The 23686-nt window shown below is 34.2% G+C and overlaps 2 protein-coding genes across 4 annotated transcripts; one reads left to right on the top strand and one right to left on the bottom strand.

The window, feature by feature from the left end:
* Positions 1-696: 696 nt before the first annotated feature.
* Positions 697-3154, bottom strand: LOC140784476 (derlin-1.1-like). 3 transcript variants are annotated; one of them, XM_073131914.1, is made up of 7 exons: positions 3044-3154; positions 2649-2784; positions 2459-2532; positions 1635-1728; positions 1412-1540; positions 1109-1269; positions 697-1001 (listed from the first exon to the last, which is right to left on the bottom strand). In XM_073131914.1, the coding sequence occupies exons 2-7, from the start codon at positions 2730-2732 to the stop codon at positions 890-892; spliced, it is 654 nt and encodes a 217-aa protein (XP_072988015.1). In that variant the 5' UTR covers positions 2733-2784; positions 3044-3154; the 3' UTR covers positions 697-889. The 3 variants fall into 3 exon arrangements, with proteins under 3 accessions (XP_072988015.1, XP_072988014.1, XP_072988016.1); XM_073131913.1 differs by having other exon boundaries at positions 2921-3055; XM_073131915.1 differs by lacking the exon at positions 1412-1540 and having other exon boundaries at positions 2921-3055.
* Positions 3155-7586: 4432 nt separating this feature from the next.
* LOC140784483 (calmodulin-binding transcription activator CBT) lies at positions 7587-23378 on the top strand. Its single transcript, XM_073131924.1, has 13 exons — positions 7587-7947; positions 9439-9564; positions 11438-11553; positions 14203-14291; positions 15397-15442; positions 17639-17825; positions 18142-18243; positions 18314-18372; positions 18692-19144; positions 19985-20688; positions 21482-22040; positions 22286-22597; positions 23039-23378. Exons 1-13 carry the CDS (start codon positions 7884-7886, stop codon positions 23069-23071), a joined length of 2850 nt encoding a protein of 949 aa, XP_072988025.1. The 5' UTR covers positions 7587-7883; the 3' UTR covers positions 23072-23378.
* Positions 23379-23686: the final 308 nt, after the last annotated feature.

Here is a 23686-nt window from a genome sequence, read left to right as displayed (position 1 = left end):
TGAACTGAAGTGAATTAGACATTTATTTATAAAAGTATTTCAAAACTCGATAATCTAATCCAATGCCACACCGCACGATGTGGTCTATCCTTCTCCTCCGCGGTCAGGATACCGGGAAGAACGTTAGTCGTATCACCTCCCTGGAGGCTTCGCTCCTGGCCGTCGATTAAATTTTGGATGGTTGGATCGAAGCTCTTTTTCTTTTACGGTGGACCGGCTCGGTCATCAAGGAATATGAGTGCACGTGTCTGGTGGGGTCCCCGGCTTCGAGGACCTGAACCTGGGAATCCAAAGCGTACGTAAAAGTAAACTAGTGTTTGGAATTAGGGTCTTCTTTCGTATTTCCATCGAGGAGGAGGAGGAATGTTATACGAGTAAATGATCCTAAAAAGTTGGGCAATTTGTACCCCTCTTTTGCATCTCTATCCATTTGTCTAAGGAGAGCCACCACACGTTTATCATTAAGGATTGAGACTCTCTGCACTCCGAAGAAAGAAGAGTCTGTTCAATAATAATCTCAAAGGGAGAAGAAAAAAAAAAAAAAAAGGAGTCAATTTGTTGCTATACAGAAGAAAGAAGATAAAGATGCTGAACTTGTTGTTTTTTGCCGCACGAAATGAGAATGAAAAAAGCTAATCGCTATTTAGTAGTTTCTCTTCGTAATATTATAGTCATCTTATACATAAAATCAGTAAGTTGTAAAATAGAGGCCGAGAAGAAAATTTCATATTAATTTTTAGTGCAAATTGACCTAAAAACTTTTAGCTTTCCAGATGCTGGCATGACACTGAAAAAAAAAAAATAAGGCTTGCATTTACTTATGCATTCGAAATTAGTATTTCAAGCAACAACTCCCCACTCCCCAAATAAAAGAGGTTTTGGATTAAAATTATCGGTTTAAGCGATAACTTGCTCCGCGGAACGCGACACCGGCGTGCGGGTTCTGCTGCACCGGGCTGTTCATCTGAGCTCCTTCGCCCCAGAATGCGACCAATTTGTGACTGCATACTTAATCAAGGAGAAGAACACTGAGAGTACTTTATATGTAACAGTAGTAGCAGTACTAGTATTCAAAAGAATGGTTAAAGTAATTAAATAAAGAGGATACACCCAGAGAGGAGTCTTCAGTATGTTTTTGCCTCCAGAAAGGGGATAAAGAACTGCAAAGAAGTAGTACAGGTGACCTGCAAGGACTCCCATGATGTCGGGCTTCAACGGATTGTTGAAGATTATATCCAATGCTAGCATAGCCCATGGCAGATAAATACCCTTCATTGGAATTTTGCTGTCATTAGCTTTAACAATTAACCCATACTTAATTGCTAGTAAAAATTAATAATTCTTTATAAGGTTCATGCTGACTCGTATATTTTATCTATTCTGATACAATATGATAGAATGATGTACGTACCCTGATGGTCACAACACCCATGATGTTGATCAGAGAATTTGGAACCTCTCTCGACCAAACATAGAGGATCATGAACACTAAAGAAGGGCCCAACAAGTAGTATCGGAACATCGGGAGCATGCTAATTATCTAAGTTTCAATTATTAAAACAAGTTAATCATTTGAAGTATATATATATATATATATATATATATATATATATTATCATAATTATAAGAGTCACCATAATTGATAAGGCGCCAAAGATGATCATCCATAGGAAATCTCCAGTTCTCCGTTTAAATGACCCATTTTCCAGAAGAACTCCATACCTTGCTCTGCACCCAAAATTATAATGGAATTTTTTGAAACTCACCTGCTCGTAAAATAAATTTTCTTATCTATATTACTAGGCAAATATTTTAACATCCCAATCTAATTCTTAAGCTAAGCTAGTTTTCCTCTAATTTCTATATCTGATAACGATTTCCAGTGCCCCTTTTAAACATATATTATTCCTTCGTTTGAATATAAAAGATGAACATTCAGTAAGACATTAGATATTTATCTGATTCAAAATGATAAGAGACAAATATGAGATTATTAGTTTAGAAGCGACCAAAATAGTATCGGATGTCTTATCCCCGAGCAAACTTCTCATCTATCAATATAAATATATTTTGTTCCATTATATACTTTAAAATAAAATTCTTTTTAAAAAAAAATTGGATTCAAAAGTAATATATTGATTCAATATCATTAGAGAGTTTAATTTAAATATGTCCATTAATATCCAAAATTACAATGTTTCTTTACTCACCCTCTCTAAAGTCTGAATGGTTTAGGTGGTAATTACTACAAAATATCCTTTATATTTAGGGTCCATCAATGGTTATATTTTTATTTTATACTAAATTACCACATAAAAAGGAGGGTAGGATAGAAAAGACGAGCTCAAATTACTTAATCCACAATGAAATTTATTATTATTTTCTCTATTTCACAGCTTAAGGAAGAACATAAGTAGAATTAATTATGTCACATAGAGGCTGAGAGAAAATTCCTTACAGCATGAGAAAGCGTATACCAAAATAGGTAGAAAATGGAGCAAGGAAGAAGAAGTTTGTAAAAAGCCTCCATAGCTGCATTTTTCCCCCCAAAAAAAAAATTAAGAAATAAATTAAATAAATAATAAAGGAATTAACAAAGTAATTAAACTTGCTGTTGAATTTAAATTTAAACTAATTTGAAATCGTACCTGAAATCGTTTTAGAACAAGATCATACGACAGCCAAATATATTCAACGTCGTACAGTTGGAAATAGTAGGCAGTCGTCGTCATAAGGCAAAGGACGCCATAAGCTCTGCTCACAGGAGGAAGAGATCTATAGTACCTGTAATAACCATTAATTTCAAGAATTAGACATTGAAAAAAATAATTAAAAGAGTTTCTTATGCTAATTTTAATTAGTTGCACTCTAAATATTAGACTAGATAATTAACCAAATTAAAGGGAAAGGAGTAGCTTACTCTGCTGGAGAAGACATTGAAACGAACAGTGTATCAATTTACAGTGAAACAAGGAGCAATCTTTCGTATGTTTGATTACAAGAGAAGGATTGATATTAGTTATATAGAAACCAAATTCCTTACTTTGGAGTCAACGGCAAGTCTTCTTGGAGAAGTCTTACATCTTTCTTTGTGGCTATGGAAGCCAATCGATAAAGTTATATTTAACTAGTGAAAGTAATATTTTATCTATTCTACTTCGGGCTTAAATCACTTTTAGCTCCCTTGGGTTTTCTCTGTATATATTATGCATCCTTAAAATTTTAATTAAATCAGAACTATTAGATTTTTCGTATTAATAAAATAATTTTTTTTTGTTATAGTTAAATATTAAAGTTATTTTTTCAAATTACAAAAAATTAAAATATATATACACACACAAATTAAAGTAAACGCTTGACTCCTCTGTGAAAATTAAATTCTAACATTTCCAGCACGCTATGTAATCAAGTCAAGAGGTCTAGAATTAATCAACGTTGACCAAAGTCAACAGGTCTTCCCGTTGACAAATCTTGCAATTATATTTATGGGAAAAAAAAAGGCAGGAATTTGTCACACTTCTTTCTCTGTCTAGAGATTCTTCGCACCATTTAAGTTATAATAAATATTAAATGAGAGATTTACGCGATTCGTTTGCTTAAATGAGCTCAACTATCTAAAGCCACATGATTAAAATCAAATGGCTACGGTTCTATCCGGACGACCCCAAATCCTTTTTCAATTCGGACTGGGCCAGAATACATTGGGCTTAGGCCTAGCCCAATGGCCCAGCTAGAATAATATTAGTAATAAGATAGTAGTAGCCTGGAAAGTTTAGATAGGGAAGAGAAAATAAAAGACAACTTACATTTTTATTCCTATGCAGTTAAACCTAAATTTATTTCAGTTTTATTTGTGTAACTTTACCCGCCTTATAATTTTTATATTTAAATTAAAATTGTTATTTTTTTTCAGCATCTTTGGCTAATTTATAGGTAAAATTTGAAGATATTAGTTAGAGACAATTTATGGATAATTTGATAAGCTTTCAACATATGTAAAGTAATATCAATTAAATTTTCAAATGATTAAGATATGACAAAATAAACATATGTTCAGTATATTTGTCATTTGAAATCCGATCAGTATTATTTTTGAAGTATAAAAAAAACTTATCAAATTATCTACAACTTTATCTATAATAAATTTCTTCAAATTCAATCCATAATTATTCAAATATAATGAAAAAATTACTTTTTATAAAAGTCTACCAATAAATACTCATATGATTGTGTGTGAATACTGATAAAAGTAATATATATATATATATATAATATTTTATAACCAAACGCTCTTATTAACCATATTTAGACAGAATAGGATTAAACCTAAAATTACTATTTTGTCCTTAATTTCGAAACCTCTCGCCATCAAAATAGTGGTCTTCTGCAATAGATGTTGTCGAGATATTCATGAGACCATTCGTGACACGTGTGATATATTATATACACACATTGCAACGATCATCAATCACGTATGTTTTAATGAGCTAGCTCGATCCACCATCCAAGGACGAGAACGACCGCCGCACTATGCAACAGCCCACAGGGGAAAAGTCTGTAGGAAATCGCGAGGCCACCAAAAAGATTCCTACACGTAGGAATTAATGCTATCTACTGCTCCCTTTCAACTGAAAGCCTCTACGAACAGACGGGTCAACGTAGCATAGCTTAGGAAAGTTTGACTAACCAACGCTAGTATACTGGTTGCTAAGTACTTTTTCTATGACCAAGAAGGTTATGAGTTCGACATCAACTCTAAATAATATTGTGAATAAATTATTTAATAGCTTAGTAGTTTGGTGGCTTGATAGTGCGGTTAGCTTGGAGGAATAACTCGGTTGCGCAACGGTTTGGAACAGGTCTCGGCAGTGCTTAGTTCGGAGCAATTATTCGCCGACACATATGACTTAAAGTCTAGACTAGACAGCTAAAAACTCGATGGAGCCTAAGTACCTCTATATCTAGGAAGGATTGACCCTTTGTCCATCCCATATATAGCCTTCGGGCTCATGAATGATTAAAAAAAAAAAAGCTAAGGAAAGTTTGAGTTTGAGTTTAGTAGAATGATCAATTTAGTTGTTATATGAGATATTCTCATACATATCAATTTTAAAAGGTATATATACAAATAAAGTATTTAAAAAAATATATACATAAAAAATACTATATTTTAAATTTAAATTAAAATTTAAAAATAAGTAATTACCTGGTTGAATCAGTTATAATACTTATGTTTTCAATATTCTTATTATATCCTTGAGTATATAAATATTAGATCTCTCTAAGATAGGGAAGAATAGCTCAGTAAAATTATGGCAAATAGATCAATGACCCTCTAAAATTTATAATTATAAATTTAAAATTATAATAGTCTATTTTTATATCCGGTCTCTAGTCTTATTTAGTTTGAAGCTAAGCTCCCAACTCAATTTAGGAGTTTCTAAACTCAAAACAAACAAAAGCCCTTTTTATTATTTTAAAACTAATCAAATTTACTCTTTTAAGAAATGAGATGAGTTTGAATCATAACCTTAAACCAATCGGGGCCTAATAAAAATAGAAGAGTTTAAAAAGATAGAATAAGAATATACAAAGTAGTTTTCTTAATATTTACTCTGTAAATATTAATTAACTAAAATAAACATAATCCTCCTCTCATTTTAGTAACAGTGGTTTCTAGCAACCAGAAAGAAAGCTATCTGCTCCAAAAGTAGATGACTTTCTGAAGGACAATCTATACAATATGTATGCTTGCTCAGCGACAACAGTGAGAGGCAAAAAGGCAAGTACCAGTTCATACAAAGCGTCTCCTTCCCCACTTCACAAGGCACAATTGAGAACCCCACATTGTATTCTAAATTTATAATGCATGTGTAAGAAGATTTCAACACCTACTTGGAACTCAAAATGACAATGACATGGGATGTCTCGTTGGTTGCACACTGCTTTAGGACTTTTAAGTTCAAAAGAGAACCCCTGTCTCAAAGATCTATAAATTGGCTTCCAGAAATATAAGTTCATAACTCTTAAAAGTCTTAGTTACATTAATAAGAATATTGACTCTGCCTCAACTTTGGAGTCTTAGTCAGTTAGTGCATAAACTACAAAATATATATATATATATATATATATAAATGTTTGTATTGATCTGCTTTTATCACCGTACCTAAAAGCAAGCTGTGGCGTGTCCATCACTAATATATTTTATCTATTATGCATATCAAGATTCTAACTTTATTCTTAGACATATAATATCAAATTATTAGTCCGACACATCTATTTTATATGTTAGAGATCGTTGACGCCACAGTTTCAATTCTTTAAAAAAGAAAAAAAAAAAGGAAAAACGTTTACCACTAAAAACTTTACAAAACAGCATACTTGCCGACAGAATTATTGTGTTATTTTAAAAATACTATTCTGTTATTTAAATCTAAGTAATCAATTTTATTTAAATCCAAAAAATGTTTTATATATTATTTTAAAAAAAAATTTAAGAAAAGAAGGTTTATTTATTAACTCCAACGGTTACAAAAAGCTCATTTCGAGTCAGAAGCTAAAATATTTAGAAGATCGAAAGGAAAAGACCTAGGTACAATCATAGCATATGGTTTTACCCCAGTTAGCAAGCATCTCTGAGGATGTGAATAACTTTACAATTTTGAAAATTACTAGTTAGGATTTTAATGTTGTCAATTAGGACTTGAACAGTCCAAGGAGTCTTTGACCCTGCTATTAAGTGACTAGCAGTAGCGAGTTTGACTCAATAATTAAATTGGGGACATTCTTGTTCTGGAGAAAAGTGAGCGCTTCCCGCACTGCCATTGCTTCTGCTGCTAATACCGAGTTAAAGAAGCCGCATCTTGAACCTGCATATAGAGGATCACAATTATGTTGTCGAACCACAAAGCTTACCCCTCCGCTATCCTTTTTGCTGATGAATAATCCATCAGTGTTCACTTTAATCCACCTTGGGGAGGTGGTTCCCACCGGATCAGGATATCCGAGTTAGCTAGCTTTGTGGGTTCGACAAATCTGTGTTCAAAAGCCATTAGCCAGGCTTTTGGCTTGGAGCCTAGACCCTTCCCCTCCTTAAGCCAAATACCCTCATCCCACTGGTCCCAAATGCGGAAGCTAGTATTTGCGTGCTGCCTAATTAAAAATTTGAATGCTAAGTCAATGTTATCTCACTACTAGCTAATACTTTATTTTATATGAGATAAAAATTTATTGATAAAATATTTTATATTTTATATTTTAAACTTAAAAAAGGTGGGATATTTTAGTTTATTTAAATATATTTAATAATAATAATTTATTAGAAAAATTATGTTAAGAATTAACTATGATGATAATTTTGAAGGAATCAAAACATCTAAGCGGAAATACTGATATTTAAAGAATGCAGCGGTAATTATGATACATTAAAAGTTTTAAGGGGGGCGGTTATGTAAAAATATTTTAAAAATTGTAAAAAAGCTTTTGAAGGACCCAAGTACAAATAGAGTAAATAATAGGGTTCTGATAGAAAATGTTCTACCCCCCTTCCGATGACCCAAAAACCTCGGCTTAGCTATTCTTCTTGCGCATTGTGCCAGATTGCGTTCAGACACGTCATCCAGAGCCACGTCGAAATCACGGCCGTTAGTATACAATACGACGGCCGAGATTCGCCGTCTTGATCACAAACCCGAAGAATATATTCCGCCCGGAGAATAACCACTCCTCCTACCCATTTTCCCGGCTGTGCTCGTATGAATCTTTAGAAATATCTTGACTCCGACGTCTCTTTTCCTTTGACGTCGTCGTCGTTCTCCTCTCTCTCTCTCTCTCTCTCTCCCTCCCTCCCTTCTAAGGTTTCTTGGAGCTCTCCGTTCTCCGCCATGGAAGCTGGGGGGCGCCGCCGGCTAGTCAACGCGGAGATTCACGGCTTTCATACGGCAGCAGGTGCGCTTCTTGGTCGCGATATCTCCCGGTCGATTCGGGACTTAGGGTTTTGTATTTTGTCAGGATTTCCCTGATATCGTCGCGTTTCTCGTTGACTCGATGCGCCTTTCTTCTCAGTGTAGCTATCCGTGCACTTTGTCCTCTCGTGCCGAGCTGTTCTTGGTTGATCTGTGAGATGTAGAGTGGTACTTTTGCTTCTAGGAGTTGTAACTGTGGGGGTTCAAGTGCTGAGAGTGGATCTTGCTTCGTTCTCGAGGAGCTATTCCTAGGAATTATGGTTTTATATGATCATAGGGTTTTCATATGATCTTGTTGGTTAGCATGAACATAATCAAGAAACTGCAATTCTTTTATACTTCAATTTTATCCAGAATTAGGGAAACCTCTAATTTATCTGATTTGCGTGAGAGACATTACAGTGTTTATACAATTTAGGCCTTCACTAATTCTTGGTCCTGCATAGGGCCTTGAACGCCATAAATATTCAGATTGACGTTCTCTTCTCTTCTTTACATCAATTTCTTCTTCGTTCCTATACATTGGAGGTATTAATTGTAAGTTTGGTTGCTAAATTTGGTGCTTGGAGTCAAAAGACGATGAGAGCTCAGAAATTACTTGCGGTGGAATCATTTTCTTCGTCGTAATCATTTGCTTTGTGATTTCTTGGGCTCTCGATGTGTCTTTGATTTTGCTGCTTTTCTGTTTCTTTTACTAACTTCTTGATTTGATCTTATTTAATCTACGACATGCTGAATGGATTTTGCTGTTAGGTTTTAGTTGTGGGGTAGAAATTCCTGTTGCAGGATCTTCTTTTGTTCTTGACAAATTATCAATAGGAAATCGTCTGTTTATAATGGTAAATGTAAGAATGTATTGCAGTATTACTTGACTTCCTGTTGATTAACATAATCCTAATCAGGATCTCGCTTCTTCTATAGGATTTATTACTAAGATTATCAATCTGTTAGTATATGGTAAAGTTTCTCCATAACTACTAAAACCTCATTTCCCCTAATTTATGTGAGAAATCAAAAACATCATGGTGTTTATTCAATTTAAACAATCTCAGTCCTGCATAAGACGAAGCATGCCATCCCCAGATGGTCACCAACTCATGGAACTTTTGTGTTGGATCAAGAGTTTGCATAACCTACAAAAGGTCTAAAAGACATGATTGGAGACCATTGGAATTCTCATTTATATAAGTAGTATCATTTTCAGATCTAAATCCTAAGCTTTTTAAAATAAGTATTAGTGAAAGTTTTAGTTCCTTAGAAATCAGTTCCTTTAATGTCCAACTTCTTTAATGATATCTCCTGTATTTGGCTTAACTAATTTGTTGATATTCTTATTGTTAATACTTATAACCAAGCTTTAGAGAATTATCTATTTAATCATGCCACCAACTAGAAACTTATTTCTGATTAGATAACTCTCCATTTTTTTTTCCTGACACATGTAAGCTTATCATGATTTGTATTCTATGAACAGATTTGGCTATAGAGAAGTTAAAGACAGATGCCAAAACCAGGTGGTTTCGGCCAAATGAAGTTCATGCAATATTGTCTAATCATGAACTTCTGAGAGTCGAACCTCAGCCAGTTCAGAAGCCGCCAAGTAAACCCTTGTCCTTCTCTGTTCAAAAGTGGCCTACTTTTCTGATTTTATGTATGTGTTTGTGTGTTTCCCAGTTATATTGAACTGTTGAGAGCTCAGTTCAAGGATCTTCTAGTGAGCTTTTCTTGTTTCACTTTTCAATGACTTTCCTGAGCACATTTATTTGTTCACTTTTACATGGACTAGCTGAGACCTGCATTTACATTTTTTTGGTGCAATATTGAAAGTCACCTATATATTTGTTTATTATCATGAGAACATAGACTTGCTATAGTAGGAAATGAGAATTTTTGTGAGGCTATTATAATACCAAATTGGCTTCTATTTATCTGATAGTTAAGAGATTGGACGTTAACTGGCATATTAAGTATCATTTGTTTAAGGGAATGATCATTGACCACTTTTATAGCACTTTTCTGTTCAACGATGCCAACGTCTTAGTGGTATTTCTTGAATTTCTTTTTCTGGCATATTGTGCTGGTAGCTGTTTAAGTTAATATGAATCTGTAACATCAAATACCACATTGGATAGTATAGTTGAACCCCCCAAACCTTGAGAAGTTGAGATGACATAGCTTCTTGTTTATATCTTGATTTTGTATGATACGCTGATTATATTGCTTGATGACTTGGCATTTCCATGATTATGTGGGAGATATCCGTGATGTAATAACTTCTTACCCTGGGTTGCTAATACCTATCGTCTCTGATTAATGGCGAAACAAACTTATTCTATTAAATGAGTATCGAAATGATTTTTAAAGTTATTTTATTATTGGACTGAATTAGAATTTTGAAGATATCACATTGAGTTTTATTAGCAATTGAAAGTTCTAATCAGGTTTTGTTTTTTGTTTCTTCTGCTAACCTTTTGGCAAATATGAACTTTCTGGAGACTATGAATTGAATGAAAGTATAACATACACCTGGAGCTAGGGGTGAAAACGGGTCGGATTAACTCCGACCCGACTCGCTATCCGACCCGACTCGGATCGGATTCGGATAAAAAATTTCTATCCGATTCGGATACGGATAGAATTTTTGAAAAAAATTCGGATACGGGTCGGATATATTTTTCGGATTCGGATACGGATATCGGATATCCGTTTACCCGCATATTTTTTAAATGATTTACAGTTTTTAGTTTGCTTATTTAAATAGTAAATATTAATATTATTACTAATAATAAGTTATATATTATTTATAGAGATTAATTTCTCTAATTTTTATATATTTGACATACAAAAAAATTATTTGTTGTAAAACTCTTAATAATTTTGTGTTAATTATATTTAAATAAAATATTATAATTATTTTAAATTCAATCAATATCCGTTTAAGATCCGATCCTTTATCCGAAAATTATTCATATCCGTTTAGTTAGGATATAGTTTTAAATTTTGCTATCCGTCTAATATCCGTATCCGAATCCGTATCCGAACTAAAAATATGGATCCGGATATGGGTTGAGCACTATCCGATCCGTATCCGATCCGTTTTCACCCCTACCTGGAGCGAATGTGTGTTCTACTTGCAGTAACAAGTGTGGATATTATTTGTCTATGCATCTCCATTACCTTAGCAGCCATGAGTTTGGTCATGTTGCTATAGCAAAACTTCTCTGCTATCTATTCTTAGGATAGTGTAGCAATGTATTGCCATTAAGGGAACCATATCTTACAATTTTAAAATGCAACTATGAAACTATTTTTTGTTGTAACTTTTTAGCTATTATGTACGTGTTTTAATGCAATGCCATTATTCCCTTGGTTACAGTGCTATTCCATGTGGCCATGATAATATCTTTTGATTGCCTTGAGAAATGCAATAACCTAACTTTTGTTTTTCCAATTTGATTAATTGTTGCAAACAGGTGGTACTGTTCTTCTATTTGATCGTAAAGTGCTGCGGAACTTCCGTAAAGATGGCCATGACTGGAAGAAAAAAAAAGATGGGAAGACTGTCCAGGAAGCCCATGAGAAGTTAAAAGTTAGTCTATTGCAACTCAAAAACTTTTACATTGTGATATATCCTGTTGTTATATCTAGATGTCCTTGTGACTTGAAACTTTACTGGTCTGTCTTATGTGATCTCTATTAAGGTTTTAGGTGCCTAGGAGATATTAGGCTAATTTGATTGACTAGTCCAATTAACATTATAAAGCTTAAAAAGATGTGGGATGAGTAAAGAAGAACATTCTAGTGCTAATGTGTAGAAACTATTGATGTGGAAAATAGAGGAGATTTAAGTATATGTTGTCATGAAATCCGACCTATGATTCATACCCTGCTAATGAAACGACAAGCTTAAGATGTGAAACAAATGCACTTGAAAAGCAACTTTGTTTCATGTTAGGTTTATTGACTCACAAACACAATTGAAATTGAATTGCTGAAGGAAGAAACTAATACTTTATTATGTTACTTATGATTTAAAAGTGTAAGATTCAAAAAATCGGGATTGGCTTTTCGAGAAAACGATACGTATTGGCTGTACCGGTAGCTCGGATTGGATTAAACTTTTTTTAATTACGTAAAATTCTAAAAATTATCTAAAAATACAAAAAAAAAATGAAATTTAGAAAAAATGATTAAAAAGGACATAATAATAATAATTATTATTACTCACATATGAACCATAAAATTTTAAAAAAGTATTAACTTACTTAAAAAATTAAAACTTTGATGAATACCGAGCTAGTTATCGTAAATTCCTATGGTTGTCGTTATTATAATCATCATAAGTTTGTATCCATCGGGTCCAATATTTTCAAACTTCACCGTAAAGAACATAACACCGTGAGTCTTAAAACTACTGCCCCCCATATTATCTTTCTCCTATATTAAGTTATTAACTGAGATAAAATTTTGAAAGCTACCACCACTGCTTCTTCTCATCTCATCTTTGTGTTTTTCTACTTTCTTTCATTGCATTCTTTATCTATCTCTCATCATTATTCTCCCCACTCTACTCACTGCTATCAGCCTATTATCATTAATGTTTTTATGATCATGTATTAATTTTTGACGAATCATTGGCTCTCTTCTTTGTGCAATTTATTTATCCTTCTTTTTGCATATTAGATGAGCTAACTTTTCTATTTTGACTTCCAAACTAATTTGAGTATAAGTTATTATATGTCCTTATTTTTCAGCCAAATATTTGTTCAGACGGCTGACACTGCTATTCAATTTCTTTTCTCACTAATTGTATTTGACATACTTTTTGTCTTGACTAAGATGGATACAATATTGTCAGCCAATGTCAGTATCTTGTGACTTTTCTCTTAGAGTTATTTTAAATTTAAATGTAAACACCTAAATCAACATTAAATTAAAAATAAAATTCAGAAATTTAAAGAACAAAATAATGTTTAGTTGTGCATTGAAGAGAGAGAATGAAAGAAAACAAAAAAGAAAAAGGAAAAAAAGTTGTTGAGTGTTGTCATGCTTTGCAATAAAGAAGAAGAGAAAGTATGTGGAAGAAATGAAAAGGAAAAAAAAAACTTGTCGTGCAATGAAGAAAAAGGAAATTAGAGAGAAAACGAAAAGAAAAAAAAAGTAGCTGTAGAAGAAGAAAGAGAGAGAGAAGGGAAGAAAATGAAAAAGTTTGCTGCCAGTGAAAAGGAGAGACTAGAGAGAGAGAAAATGAGAGACTAAAGAGAGTGGAAGAAAAAAAGAAAAGAAAAGCTGTCGTCAGTGAACAATGAAAAGAAAAAGAAAAAGAAAAGAGAGAAATCAAAAATAAAAAAAATAATATCCGGATGTTGGTGAAAAAGAAGAGACTAGAGAGAGTATAGAAAAAAACAAAAGAAAACTAGTAAGTGAAGAAGGAAAGACTGAGGGAGAGAGAAACCAAAAGAAAAAAAATAAAAATATGCTAACAGTGAAAAGAAGAGATTAGAGAGAGAGAGAGTGGAAGAAAATAAAAAAAAAGAATGAAAACTATGGTGCAGTGAATAAAAAGAAAGATAAAGAGAGAGAGAGAGAGAAAGAGAGAGAGAGTGAAAGAAATAAAAAAACTGAGAGAAAATAATAAAAAAAAATATATACTAGAGTTCGTCAGAGTTAGATCTGCGTCGCCGGGATTTATCAGATCTCTCCGTAAGAGAAATAATGGCTATATAGCAATGAAAGAAAAAGAGAAAGAAATAGTGAAAGAGAGAGAGAGGGAGAGAGAGAAGAAAGAGTGAAAGAGGGGGGAGAGAGAGAGTAAGGAGCAAGATCAGATTGGGGACAATAACAATTAATGTCCCCGTGTCGGATTTGGATCAGATCTATCATGTATCTTGCCCGATTAACCCAAACCCACTGATCCCGATCCAGACTGGGATAGGCCAATCTTGCTAACTATGGTCTCGAGATAGAGTTGAAAACTAAAATTTACCCGGTAGGAAATAGTAAGACTAAAAGTGTGATAGCCACTTATTTTGCAAGAGAATCTTGCAGCATATATGATGGAGGAAAAACCGAAAAATATTGATATACAAAACTCTGGAGAGGCTTGGAACTTGCTTCCTTTGGTCTGAAATGTGTAGGATACCTTGGCTTTCCACTGTCACTTCTGAAGTCCTTTTCTGTTTTCCATATAAACTGCTTAAGAACGGCATTCAACTATCAATTGGATTTTGTGTTGTAGGTTGGGAATGAAGAGACAATCCATGTTTATTATGCACGTGGAGAGAATGATCCGAATTTCTACCGTCGAAGTTATTGGTTGCTTGATAAGTATGTTCCCGTTCTCTTCCAAGCAGATTTTGCTTTATATTTGTTTCCAATCGTAATTTTTATATACGAGGATTGAATACATGCTTGATGTGATACGGGCCTTACTAGCTTCTTTCGCAGCTTTAAAAATGTCTGAATACTAAATCCTTTGTCCTCCAGTCACATGCTCTTTGAGGCCTTGTGGAGCATAATTAGGAATTTGGCAGTGAAGTTTTTGAAGGGGAAATGAAATTAGTTTATACTCAGAGTTGCCATATGGGCACAGATTGCTAAATGCTAACCACAGATCAAGTAAATTTCTGAGTGTCAACTCTTTTTAACTCTGCACAAACAGTTGTCTCATCATCTGTGTTTGAGGATGACCTGTCTGCTTAAGCCAACCGATGTTGTGAGGACTTCACTTACATGTCCTGTTTAATTGTTAATTACTGCATTTACAACACACAGCAAAACTAGCTGTAATGACTGGATTTGGTTATATTTCCTGTTATTTCATGCCTCTTTATCACTCTTCACATAATATGATATGAAACACTTACTTTTGTCCATTTCTACACTCTATTTAGGCCACCCGATTAGTATGTGGAATCAGAGGAGAAAATAATATCAGCAACTTTCCTGCATTGCTTTGGATAACTTGCATTGCTGTAGTTCTGCTGTCCTATTTCTCATCAGATTTCCCTTGGGGTCTTATGATGGGGTTTAAGTTCCATTTTTGGAATACTTCATGGATGTACGTAGTGCAGTGCATACATAACACTTCATTGACATAAGTACATGACAAGGTTTACATCCTGCTGTCAGGATTTAGAAATATTAGATCATAATTGTTTAATAGGTGATAAATAAGCTTATTATGTATTATCCTTCATTTTCAATTCAATGTCATAGGTAGCTTCAAAATGTTAGACAAATCTGCAAGTGTCTTGTTGTATTCATTTTCAGTTCTTTTGTTTTTCTTTTCTTTTCCTTTCAATGATCGATTGTAGGTAATTCCTAAATGTCACTGTAGATGCCATGCATATTTATCCAGCTTGAAGTAGTAATATGACTATATCATTTAACAATGCCAGTTGACATGATCCTATGGATGTTGCTTATTCAGGAATTTGGAGCGTATAGTTCTTGTACATTATCGTCAAACATCTGAGGTTTTTTCCTCTGTTTCCTTTCAGATATTTACATTTTATTATTATCATTGCTTTTTTTCTTTTTTATTTTTTGCATCAGACATTCCATGTTAATGTTGATAATCAAGAAACTTCATGAGTATGCTTTCATGGATCGATGCTGCATATATAGGAAAGATAACTTCATTTATTTGTTTTCTTGTACCTTGTTCATGAATATAGTGAGGTGGTACTTGACAAATCTAGTTGAGGCTTCTGATCTCCTGTTTCACAAGGGTGAATTGCTTTGTTCTCATGTCAAATACTGATTCATCGATAAGGCTATAATGAAATAGAAGAGAGGTTAATGCAACGTGAACTCTTTGTTATCTTAAATTAAGTTATTGTTAAGGCCATTATGAAATATATGGAGAGGATAATGCAAGGTGTACTTGTTATATATAGTATATGCCTTGTAATAGAAGCAAATTATGCTATTGTTGAATGGTTTACTATCACAGGGGAGGTATGAGTCTTTTAATTAAAATTTTAGTATATTTAAAGATGTTTTTGGGTCTTCGGTTGGTGTTTGGTTTGAAGATATATATTAAAGTTTATATTAGAGTCTTTTATTTTTAGATTTCTTTTAAATAGCCTATTTTATTATAGATAAAACAAATATCAAATTGAAATATTATTCATATTCAATACATAATATGATTGAATATATTTGTTAACTAATATTAATAATTAAACACTCTGTAATATGGTTTAATACTCCATATGGCATATCATGTTTGTTACGATAAAAGAAGACCTTATAGAATATTTTAGATTTACCACTCTAATAAATTTATTTCGGATCAATAAAATATATTTCGAACCCCACATTTCCTGTGCTGATCGGCACAGCAAGTGCCAGTTGGCATGAGGCGTGCTAATCGGCACAACCATAAAAGATAGTTTCAGTTTATATCTATGATTGTCGCTTCAGCAAAGTAAAAGCAAGTGCATGAATTCTAACTCTCTTCATGGTGTTCCGTTTTGCATTATTCATGTTGTGAAGCAATTAATTTTTTTTCTTTGAAGATGCTGTATTCTCTAAAAGATTTCTTATTGGAGCATAATGCCATGTTTCTTCCAACTGACCAAGAAATGTTAGGAAATTTTCTTGCATAGATCATAAGCATTCCATTTTACAATCACCACTCACCATTTAACAGATGATGGAAGCATGACATTAACTATAATTATATCCTTGCCTACATCAGATTTGGTGAAAGCAACATATTCCTGTTGATGCATCCATATCAAATTTCAACTAAATGCTGAAGGGGGATGAAATTGCGATATCAACCTATGTCTTGGATATTCAATTTTTAATGTTGTCAAAATAAAATCTTGGAGATTAAATTTGAATAGTGTCAAGAATTTCAAAATCTTGGAGATTAAAACAAATGTATTTTATGAGGAAAACATACATACATGATATACAATTAAAATATTTAATTCGTTAGCTGACTTTGGTAGCTCATATGCTGTGAACCTACTCTATGACTCTACCACACTTTCTACTGAGCAAGTGCCCCTATATAGTCAGAAAATGTCTTTTTCCTCTATCTTATTTTAGTAGCAGTGGATCTTTCATAGAATTGAATGGAAATTTCAATATATCTAAGTAGATTTTCTAACTCTTTCATTTTATTTTTCTCTTTCATGTTTCTGATTCTTCTTGGAACTTGAAGTGTGTCATTCCTTGGCAATAGAATAAGTGCGATATTGTCCATCCATTGTTTATTGATGCATGAGCCTGAAAGGCTTAAAGACGATCAGTAATAAAATGTTTGGCATGAAACATTAGAAATATGTTGTCTTCACTGTAACATTTTCTTACATCTACTTGAACTTCCTGTCCATCTATATTAATTAGTGAAGTTGCTTCTTGGCACTGAATATATGTTATATAATAACAAATTAAAATAAATATTTCATAATTAAGAAAAATCTGGCCCTTAAACTAGTTTGGTCCGAATCTTTAGGACTCAATACTGTTTTTTTGAAAGAATCTCCATTGAAACAAGATATCTCAGCTTCTATTTTAATTGAATAACAGTATACTTGTACTTCTGATTGCCTCTCAATCAAATCCCTCCTAACCTCATGATGTTGATATGTAACTTGATTTCAACAATATTGGCAAACTTCGTTGTCTCAATTATACTCTTATGGTTTTGTCAGGATGGACTCCCAAACCTTCCTACAGCTGTAGATTATGCTGAGGCTCTATCTGTAACCAACAGGAGTTCTCATGGTTCTCCAATAACACCAATGGTTTCAAGTTCTGCTTCTGCCCATTCAGAAGGTTCTGGGTCCGCAATAATGTCAGAAGAAATAAACTCAGGAGCGGATAATGCAATCCATACTGGTGAGACAAATAATCATGACTTACTGGAAGTATATACCATTTGGGATTCATGCAATCTCTCTTTTATCATGCAGTAATAGTGCTTCGTAAGATCTTTATGAATTGTTTGTTCACTATCTAACATGCGTTTTAGTTTGCAAAGTGTTCCAACTTTCTTTTCCTTTAATTTCTCTAAAAGAATTGAATCTACAATTTCACTCTTCTAAGCAGAAATATTGATTTTTATTTTTAGTTATCTAGTTGCTTTCAAGTTTCAAGTTTATGATGTGATCTCTTTTTAACTTGAAGGTATCTCCTGATTTCATTTATTATGCAGAACTTCAAAGCCATCAGTCCACTCTTCATGATATCAACACATTGGAATGGCAGGATCTGGTGGAGATACCCACACCAAATTATTCTACTCTTAGTCAAGAAGGTATTTTCTTAAACCTTTCTACAGATACACTCCTTACTAGAGAATTCCAAAAATGGTTGCCATGTGACAGGTGCTGCTTTCCCATCTCACCAACATATTACAAGCGAGTTGAGGAATTCCACAAAGAATGTAAGTAGAACATTTTTTTACCACAATTATATCCTTTTACTGCAACATTACAGCTCATACAAATATAGCTCACAAGAAATAGCCAATGGCCACATATGCAATGATATATTGAAATCTACTAATGATGGAATTAGTTCTGTATACAGGACTCTTACGAACTTTCATATGTATACAAATAAGTATTTTATATATATATATATGTGCACACTTTGGGATGGTGACTGTGGTGGACATGGGCTGGGGTTGTGGGCTTACAGGGACAAATGTGCTTTATACTGTATACAGTGTTGATGAAGTGCTTTTGCTGGTTGCCTGACAGGTTAGCTTTCTTGCTTCCTGTGGCACTGTTGAGGCCCTTGAGGGTGTATCTCCTTGTCAGCTTCCAATAGTTTCTAGCACTAGAAACGGTGCTACTGAAGTTGATCGAACAATTCCTGGTTACTTTCAAGCTTTGAACTATGAGGAGAATGAGTCAGAACTCATCAAGATTGTGGACCCAAATTGTCAAATAGATGTATTCAAAATAAATTCTTTGGACAGCAATGTGACCCTGGCCAATATTGCTGATGATATCTTATTAAGTGAGAACAGTTTTGGACAGGGAATTTACATGAATACAGATAGGTTTAGCTTATTAGATCACGTGGACCGGAGGTTGGACATTGACAAATCAGATATTCCTGCGTTGATGGATCAGTCATCTACTCAGAAACAATCTTTCAATATAACTGACATCTCTCCTGGATGGGCTTATTCCACAGAAGAAACCAAGGTCGTTATACTCTTATTTTTTGTAGTCTTTATATCCGTTTGACTTATATTCTTGTCTGCATGCATTTTGGAAGTCACTATGACATGCTTATTAGCATTACCTATTCTCCTTTGTCCTTTACTAGCTTTTACTTTGTGAGGTGCTTGATGAATTATTCTCTTGAAGAATCCTTCTCATGGTTATATCGCTGTTCGAGTCCATAAATTTCTATTTTAGGCTCTGATGTCAAGTATCCAATGTGATTTGGCTTAGCAATCAGGAGATTTTGTTTGTTCATGTTCAATCATAACAATTTCATGTACATGATGAATTTATGTGCTGTCACTTTGATGAGAGTCACGACTCTTTGATGTATAAAGGCCATGGGACCTGGATTACACCATTCGCTTGTTCTTTCCTGCATATGATGAAAAGGCGTTGGACCGATCCTTGAGAAATTTTAAATTTTTAGAAAATGAGATATGCAAAAGAAAATCAATGAATTGGTTTTCATTTTGGTCTTAATAAGATCAGAAATGTTGAAGTGGTTTTTGTGTTGCGGAATATGTTTGTCAGCAGTAAGATACAGTTTCTTTAGTCATTTAGAGATTTACCATATTACATACATTATTTTATGCAGACATCATAGTTTACATTGGCAACAATTTGATCCATTTGTTTTTAAATAGTATATTGCAATTGAAGGAACAGACAAGGAATAAACTTCAACTCATGAGGAACTGATAATATATCAGAAGAAAGCTTATTTTTCTAGAAACTTGTGATAATTGTAGGATCAAGTGCATCTACGCTTCATGTAGAATTATATTTTGGTGATACTGTTGCTTCTATGAAATGTAGGTCCTAGTGGTCGGTCACTTTCATGAACAATCCAAACATCTAATGGAGTCCAATATCCATTGTGTCTTTGGCGAGAAATGTGTTGCTGCCGAGATGGTTCAACCTGGCGTCTACCGGTGTATGGTAGAGCCACAGATACCTGGAACTGTGGATTTATTTTTGACTTTGGATGGTCAGACACCGATCAGCCAAATTGTGAGTTTTGATTATCAGTCTAAGCCAAATACTTTGTGGAATGACATGGGTTCATCAGCAGATGATAGTAGGAAGCTAAGTTCGAAAGACTTGCAGATGAAGATGAGGCTTGCACATTTGCTTTTCTCTACAACCAGAAATATTTCCAGTCAGTCCAACAAGATACCACCAAAATTTTTGAAAGAAGCCAAAAGTTTTACATCTAAAACATCCCCTTTAATTCAAAAATTTTGGTCAAATCTGTTGACACTAGGAAGTGGTTGTGAGCCTTCTAGTGAAGACTTATTTGAGATGGTTTTGAAAAATAAGTTACAAGAATGGCTTTTGGAAAAAGTAGCTGAAGGATGTAAAACAACTGCCCATGATTCTCAAGGCCAAGGAGTTATCCATCTATGTGCTATCTTAGATTATACGTGGTCAGTTTACTTGTTTTCTTCATCGGGACTGTCTTTGGATTTTCGAGATGCTTATGGATGGACAGCGCTGCATTGGGCTGCGTATTATGGGAGGTATGGAGTTTTTAACTTTTTTTTTTTACAATATTAAGGTTTTACATGTCATACTTGTGTCAAATTGTCAATTACTGGCAGTCACTATTATCTTATTTAGTTTCAGCAGAAACTTGTGATTGACGGTTGACTTAAGAATCTTGTTGAATGTTATTTCTCAATTATTGTGAATAGTTCTAATCAGAAGTTATTTTGTGCATGGTTCTCAGTTTTCATTTCTGTTCTTGTTTCAGCTTTGTTAAAAAATAAAATGTTTCGGTCAGTTTTGATTCTGGTTTTGTTGTGTCGGTTTCAGACTTCTTTTGATAAATAGTCTTCTTTATCTTATTCTTTATTGCATTTTACAATATCTAATAGCATGTAAGCAATAAGGTTAATATTGGGTTAGGTATAAGTTGGATTCTAGTAAAAACGAGCTTGGAATCTAAACCATACTTTTAAGACACGGGGATTAGTTGAAGTAATGAGCCTCCCCTATTGGGTATTTTTATGTAGGGTTCTAATTTCTAGTTTCGAACTGGATTGAACTGGAACGTGAAATGTTTTGATGAAATGTCTCAGTTTGGACGAAACTTCAAACCATGATTTTGTGATTGTGATAAAGAAGGAAATCTGTTTTTCCAATTGCTTTTAATCAGTGAAGTTCCATGTGTGAATTGTATAGTTTTAGCACCATATCAAATGCACAGCTTTGGGATTTTTGATTTAAATTGTCACTCTGCATGAGATCTCACTCTTTCAAAAGATGTTAACCTTTTTAGATTTGATAAGCCTTTATAATACATTAATCCAGGCAAAGCATGGTTGCTGCACTTTTATCTGCTGGTGCAAATCCAAGTTTGGTTACAGATCCCACTGCTGAGTCCCCTGGAGGATACACGCCTGCTGATCTCGCAGCCAAGCAAGGCTATGAAGGTTTAGCTGCATATCTTGCGGAAAAAGGATTAACTGCACATTTTCATGCTATGTCACTCTCTGGGAACATAGCATCTGTGACGCCTACCTCAACCAAACCAGTGAATCCTGAAAATGTGAACTTCGAGAATCTCAGTGAGCAAGAACTTTGTTTAAAAGAGTCATTAACAGCCTACAGGAATGCTGCTGATGCAGCATCCCGTATACAAGCTGCATTCAGGGAGCGTTCTCTCAAGCTTCAAACTAAAGAAGTTCAATTGTCCAGACCTGTTATGGAAGCATCTCAGATAGTTGCTGCTTTGAAGATTCAGCATGCCTTCCGGAACTACAATAGTCGGAGAATGATGAAAGCTGCTGCACGCATACAAAGTCAGTTCCGTACACGGAGGATACGAAATGATTTCTTGAACATGCGCAAGCAAGCGATCAGAATACAAGTAAGCATTTGGGAGAAACTACTCTTTTTTGTCGCAATTTTAATTATCATGATAGCCTAAGATATAACTTTTGCTCTTGGCAATTTTGCAATGATGAGGATAGGGCCCCTAGGATTAATGCATCTGAAATAAAAATTATTTGATTAGGTCCACGATTCATTTTATGTGCATAACCATCGCATCTTTCTTCTGTGGCATGTTGCCTATTTGTTTTTCAATGTGGTTCAATAATAATATATGCTCAGGCTGCATTCCGAGGTCACCAAGTTAGAAAGCAATACCACAAAATCTTATGGTCAGTTGGAATACTTGAGAAAGCAATACTGCGTTGGCGTCTGAAAAGGAAAGGCTTGCGCGGCATCCAAGTTGAATCAACAGAAGCAATGAGAATAGATGCAGAACCTGGAAACATTGGAGAGGAAGAATTTTATAGGATCAGTCAGGGGCAAGCTGAAGAACGTGTCACAAGATCAGTCGTACGGGTCCAAGCTATGTTCCGTTCATATCGTGCACAACAAGAGTACAGAAGAATGAAGTTGGTCCATGAGCAGGCGAAGGTGTGTATTCTTTAGGACACCCTAAATTGCTTATTAATTTGGACAGTACACAACCTCGTTATGATGCCAATAGCTAATCCTTGTAGCTTGTTACTTATGAACTCAACCAACATTCCTACTTTGTGCCATAGCAAGTAATCATTTCATGCCCTACACTGTTTGCTTAATAATACTCAAGGTTGACCTCTCTGATGAAATTACAATAACTCCTAGTTGCAAAGGAAGAGGATATGTTCTGTCAAATGCAAAAATTTAGGAAATTAGATACCAAGATTTAGTCATCTGTACCAGTTATTTTTGTTTAGTAGATATTGTAGTAAAAATTTTGGTCTGTCTCGTTCTTGATTTACTATAACAAATGAAAAAATTTGCCATATGTTGTATTTGTGATACCATTCATACATCCAAAATTTGAGGTTCCTACATCTTTTTCTTGTGCAGTTGGAATTTGACCAGCTTAGCCAAAATCAGTAGTCAGCTAAAAGAAGGGGCTGTGCGATAGATGGTTAGTTCTTCTGATAAGACTTTGTACAGTGTAGGTTCATTTGGCTGACTCTGTACAGTAGACTTCTTTGCACAATATTCTGAGATGTTGTATATCTTCTTGCTCTGACTAGACTTTTGAAGTTTTAAACTGCAATTCTCCTGGGACGAATGATGGAAAATGTGTAAATATGAGCCCAATCTATTGTAAAGATCAGCTTGCAAAATATTAATTGGTGTGTAGTGCATTGTGAATACAACAAGATATTATGTTCTCAAAGCCACAAGTTTGTCTGTATAGGAACTCCTTTCTTATGCTTGCATTAGAATGTGCTTGTTTACTTCATGCGAAGCTGGCCAAGAGTACGTCACCGTATATCTATATTGCAGCACTGTGGTCTTTATGAGCTGGGGATCCTTCAGATCGAATCCTTAGCTCTAAACAATTTCCGTTTACCCGTGCACCAAGGAGAAATGGAAACTGTGCAGTTTGGCATGTGCCGAATGCAAAATGGATATTTTTGAAAAAAAGGTGTTAATATTTTTGGTGTTAGTATTTGATTTCCACATTTTCGCTGCAACCTGCAACAGGTCTGTGATTGTTGC

This window comes from Typha latifolia, chromosome 3, assembly GCF_019914945.1.
Source record: "Typha latifolia isolate L0001 chromosome 3, TyphaL0001v2, whole genome shotgun sequence".
Taxonomy (NCBI): domain Eukaryota; kingdom Viridiplantae; phylum Streptophyta; class Magnoliopsida; order Poales; family Typhaceae; genus Typha; species Typha latifolia.
This window is presented reverse-complemented; position numbering and strand designations above follow the sequence as displayed.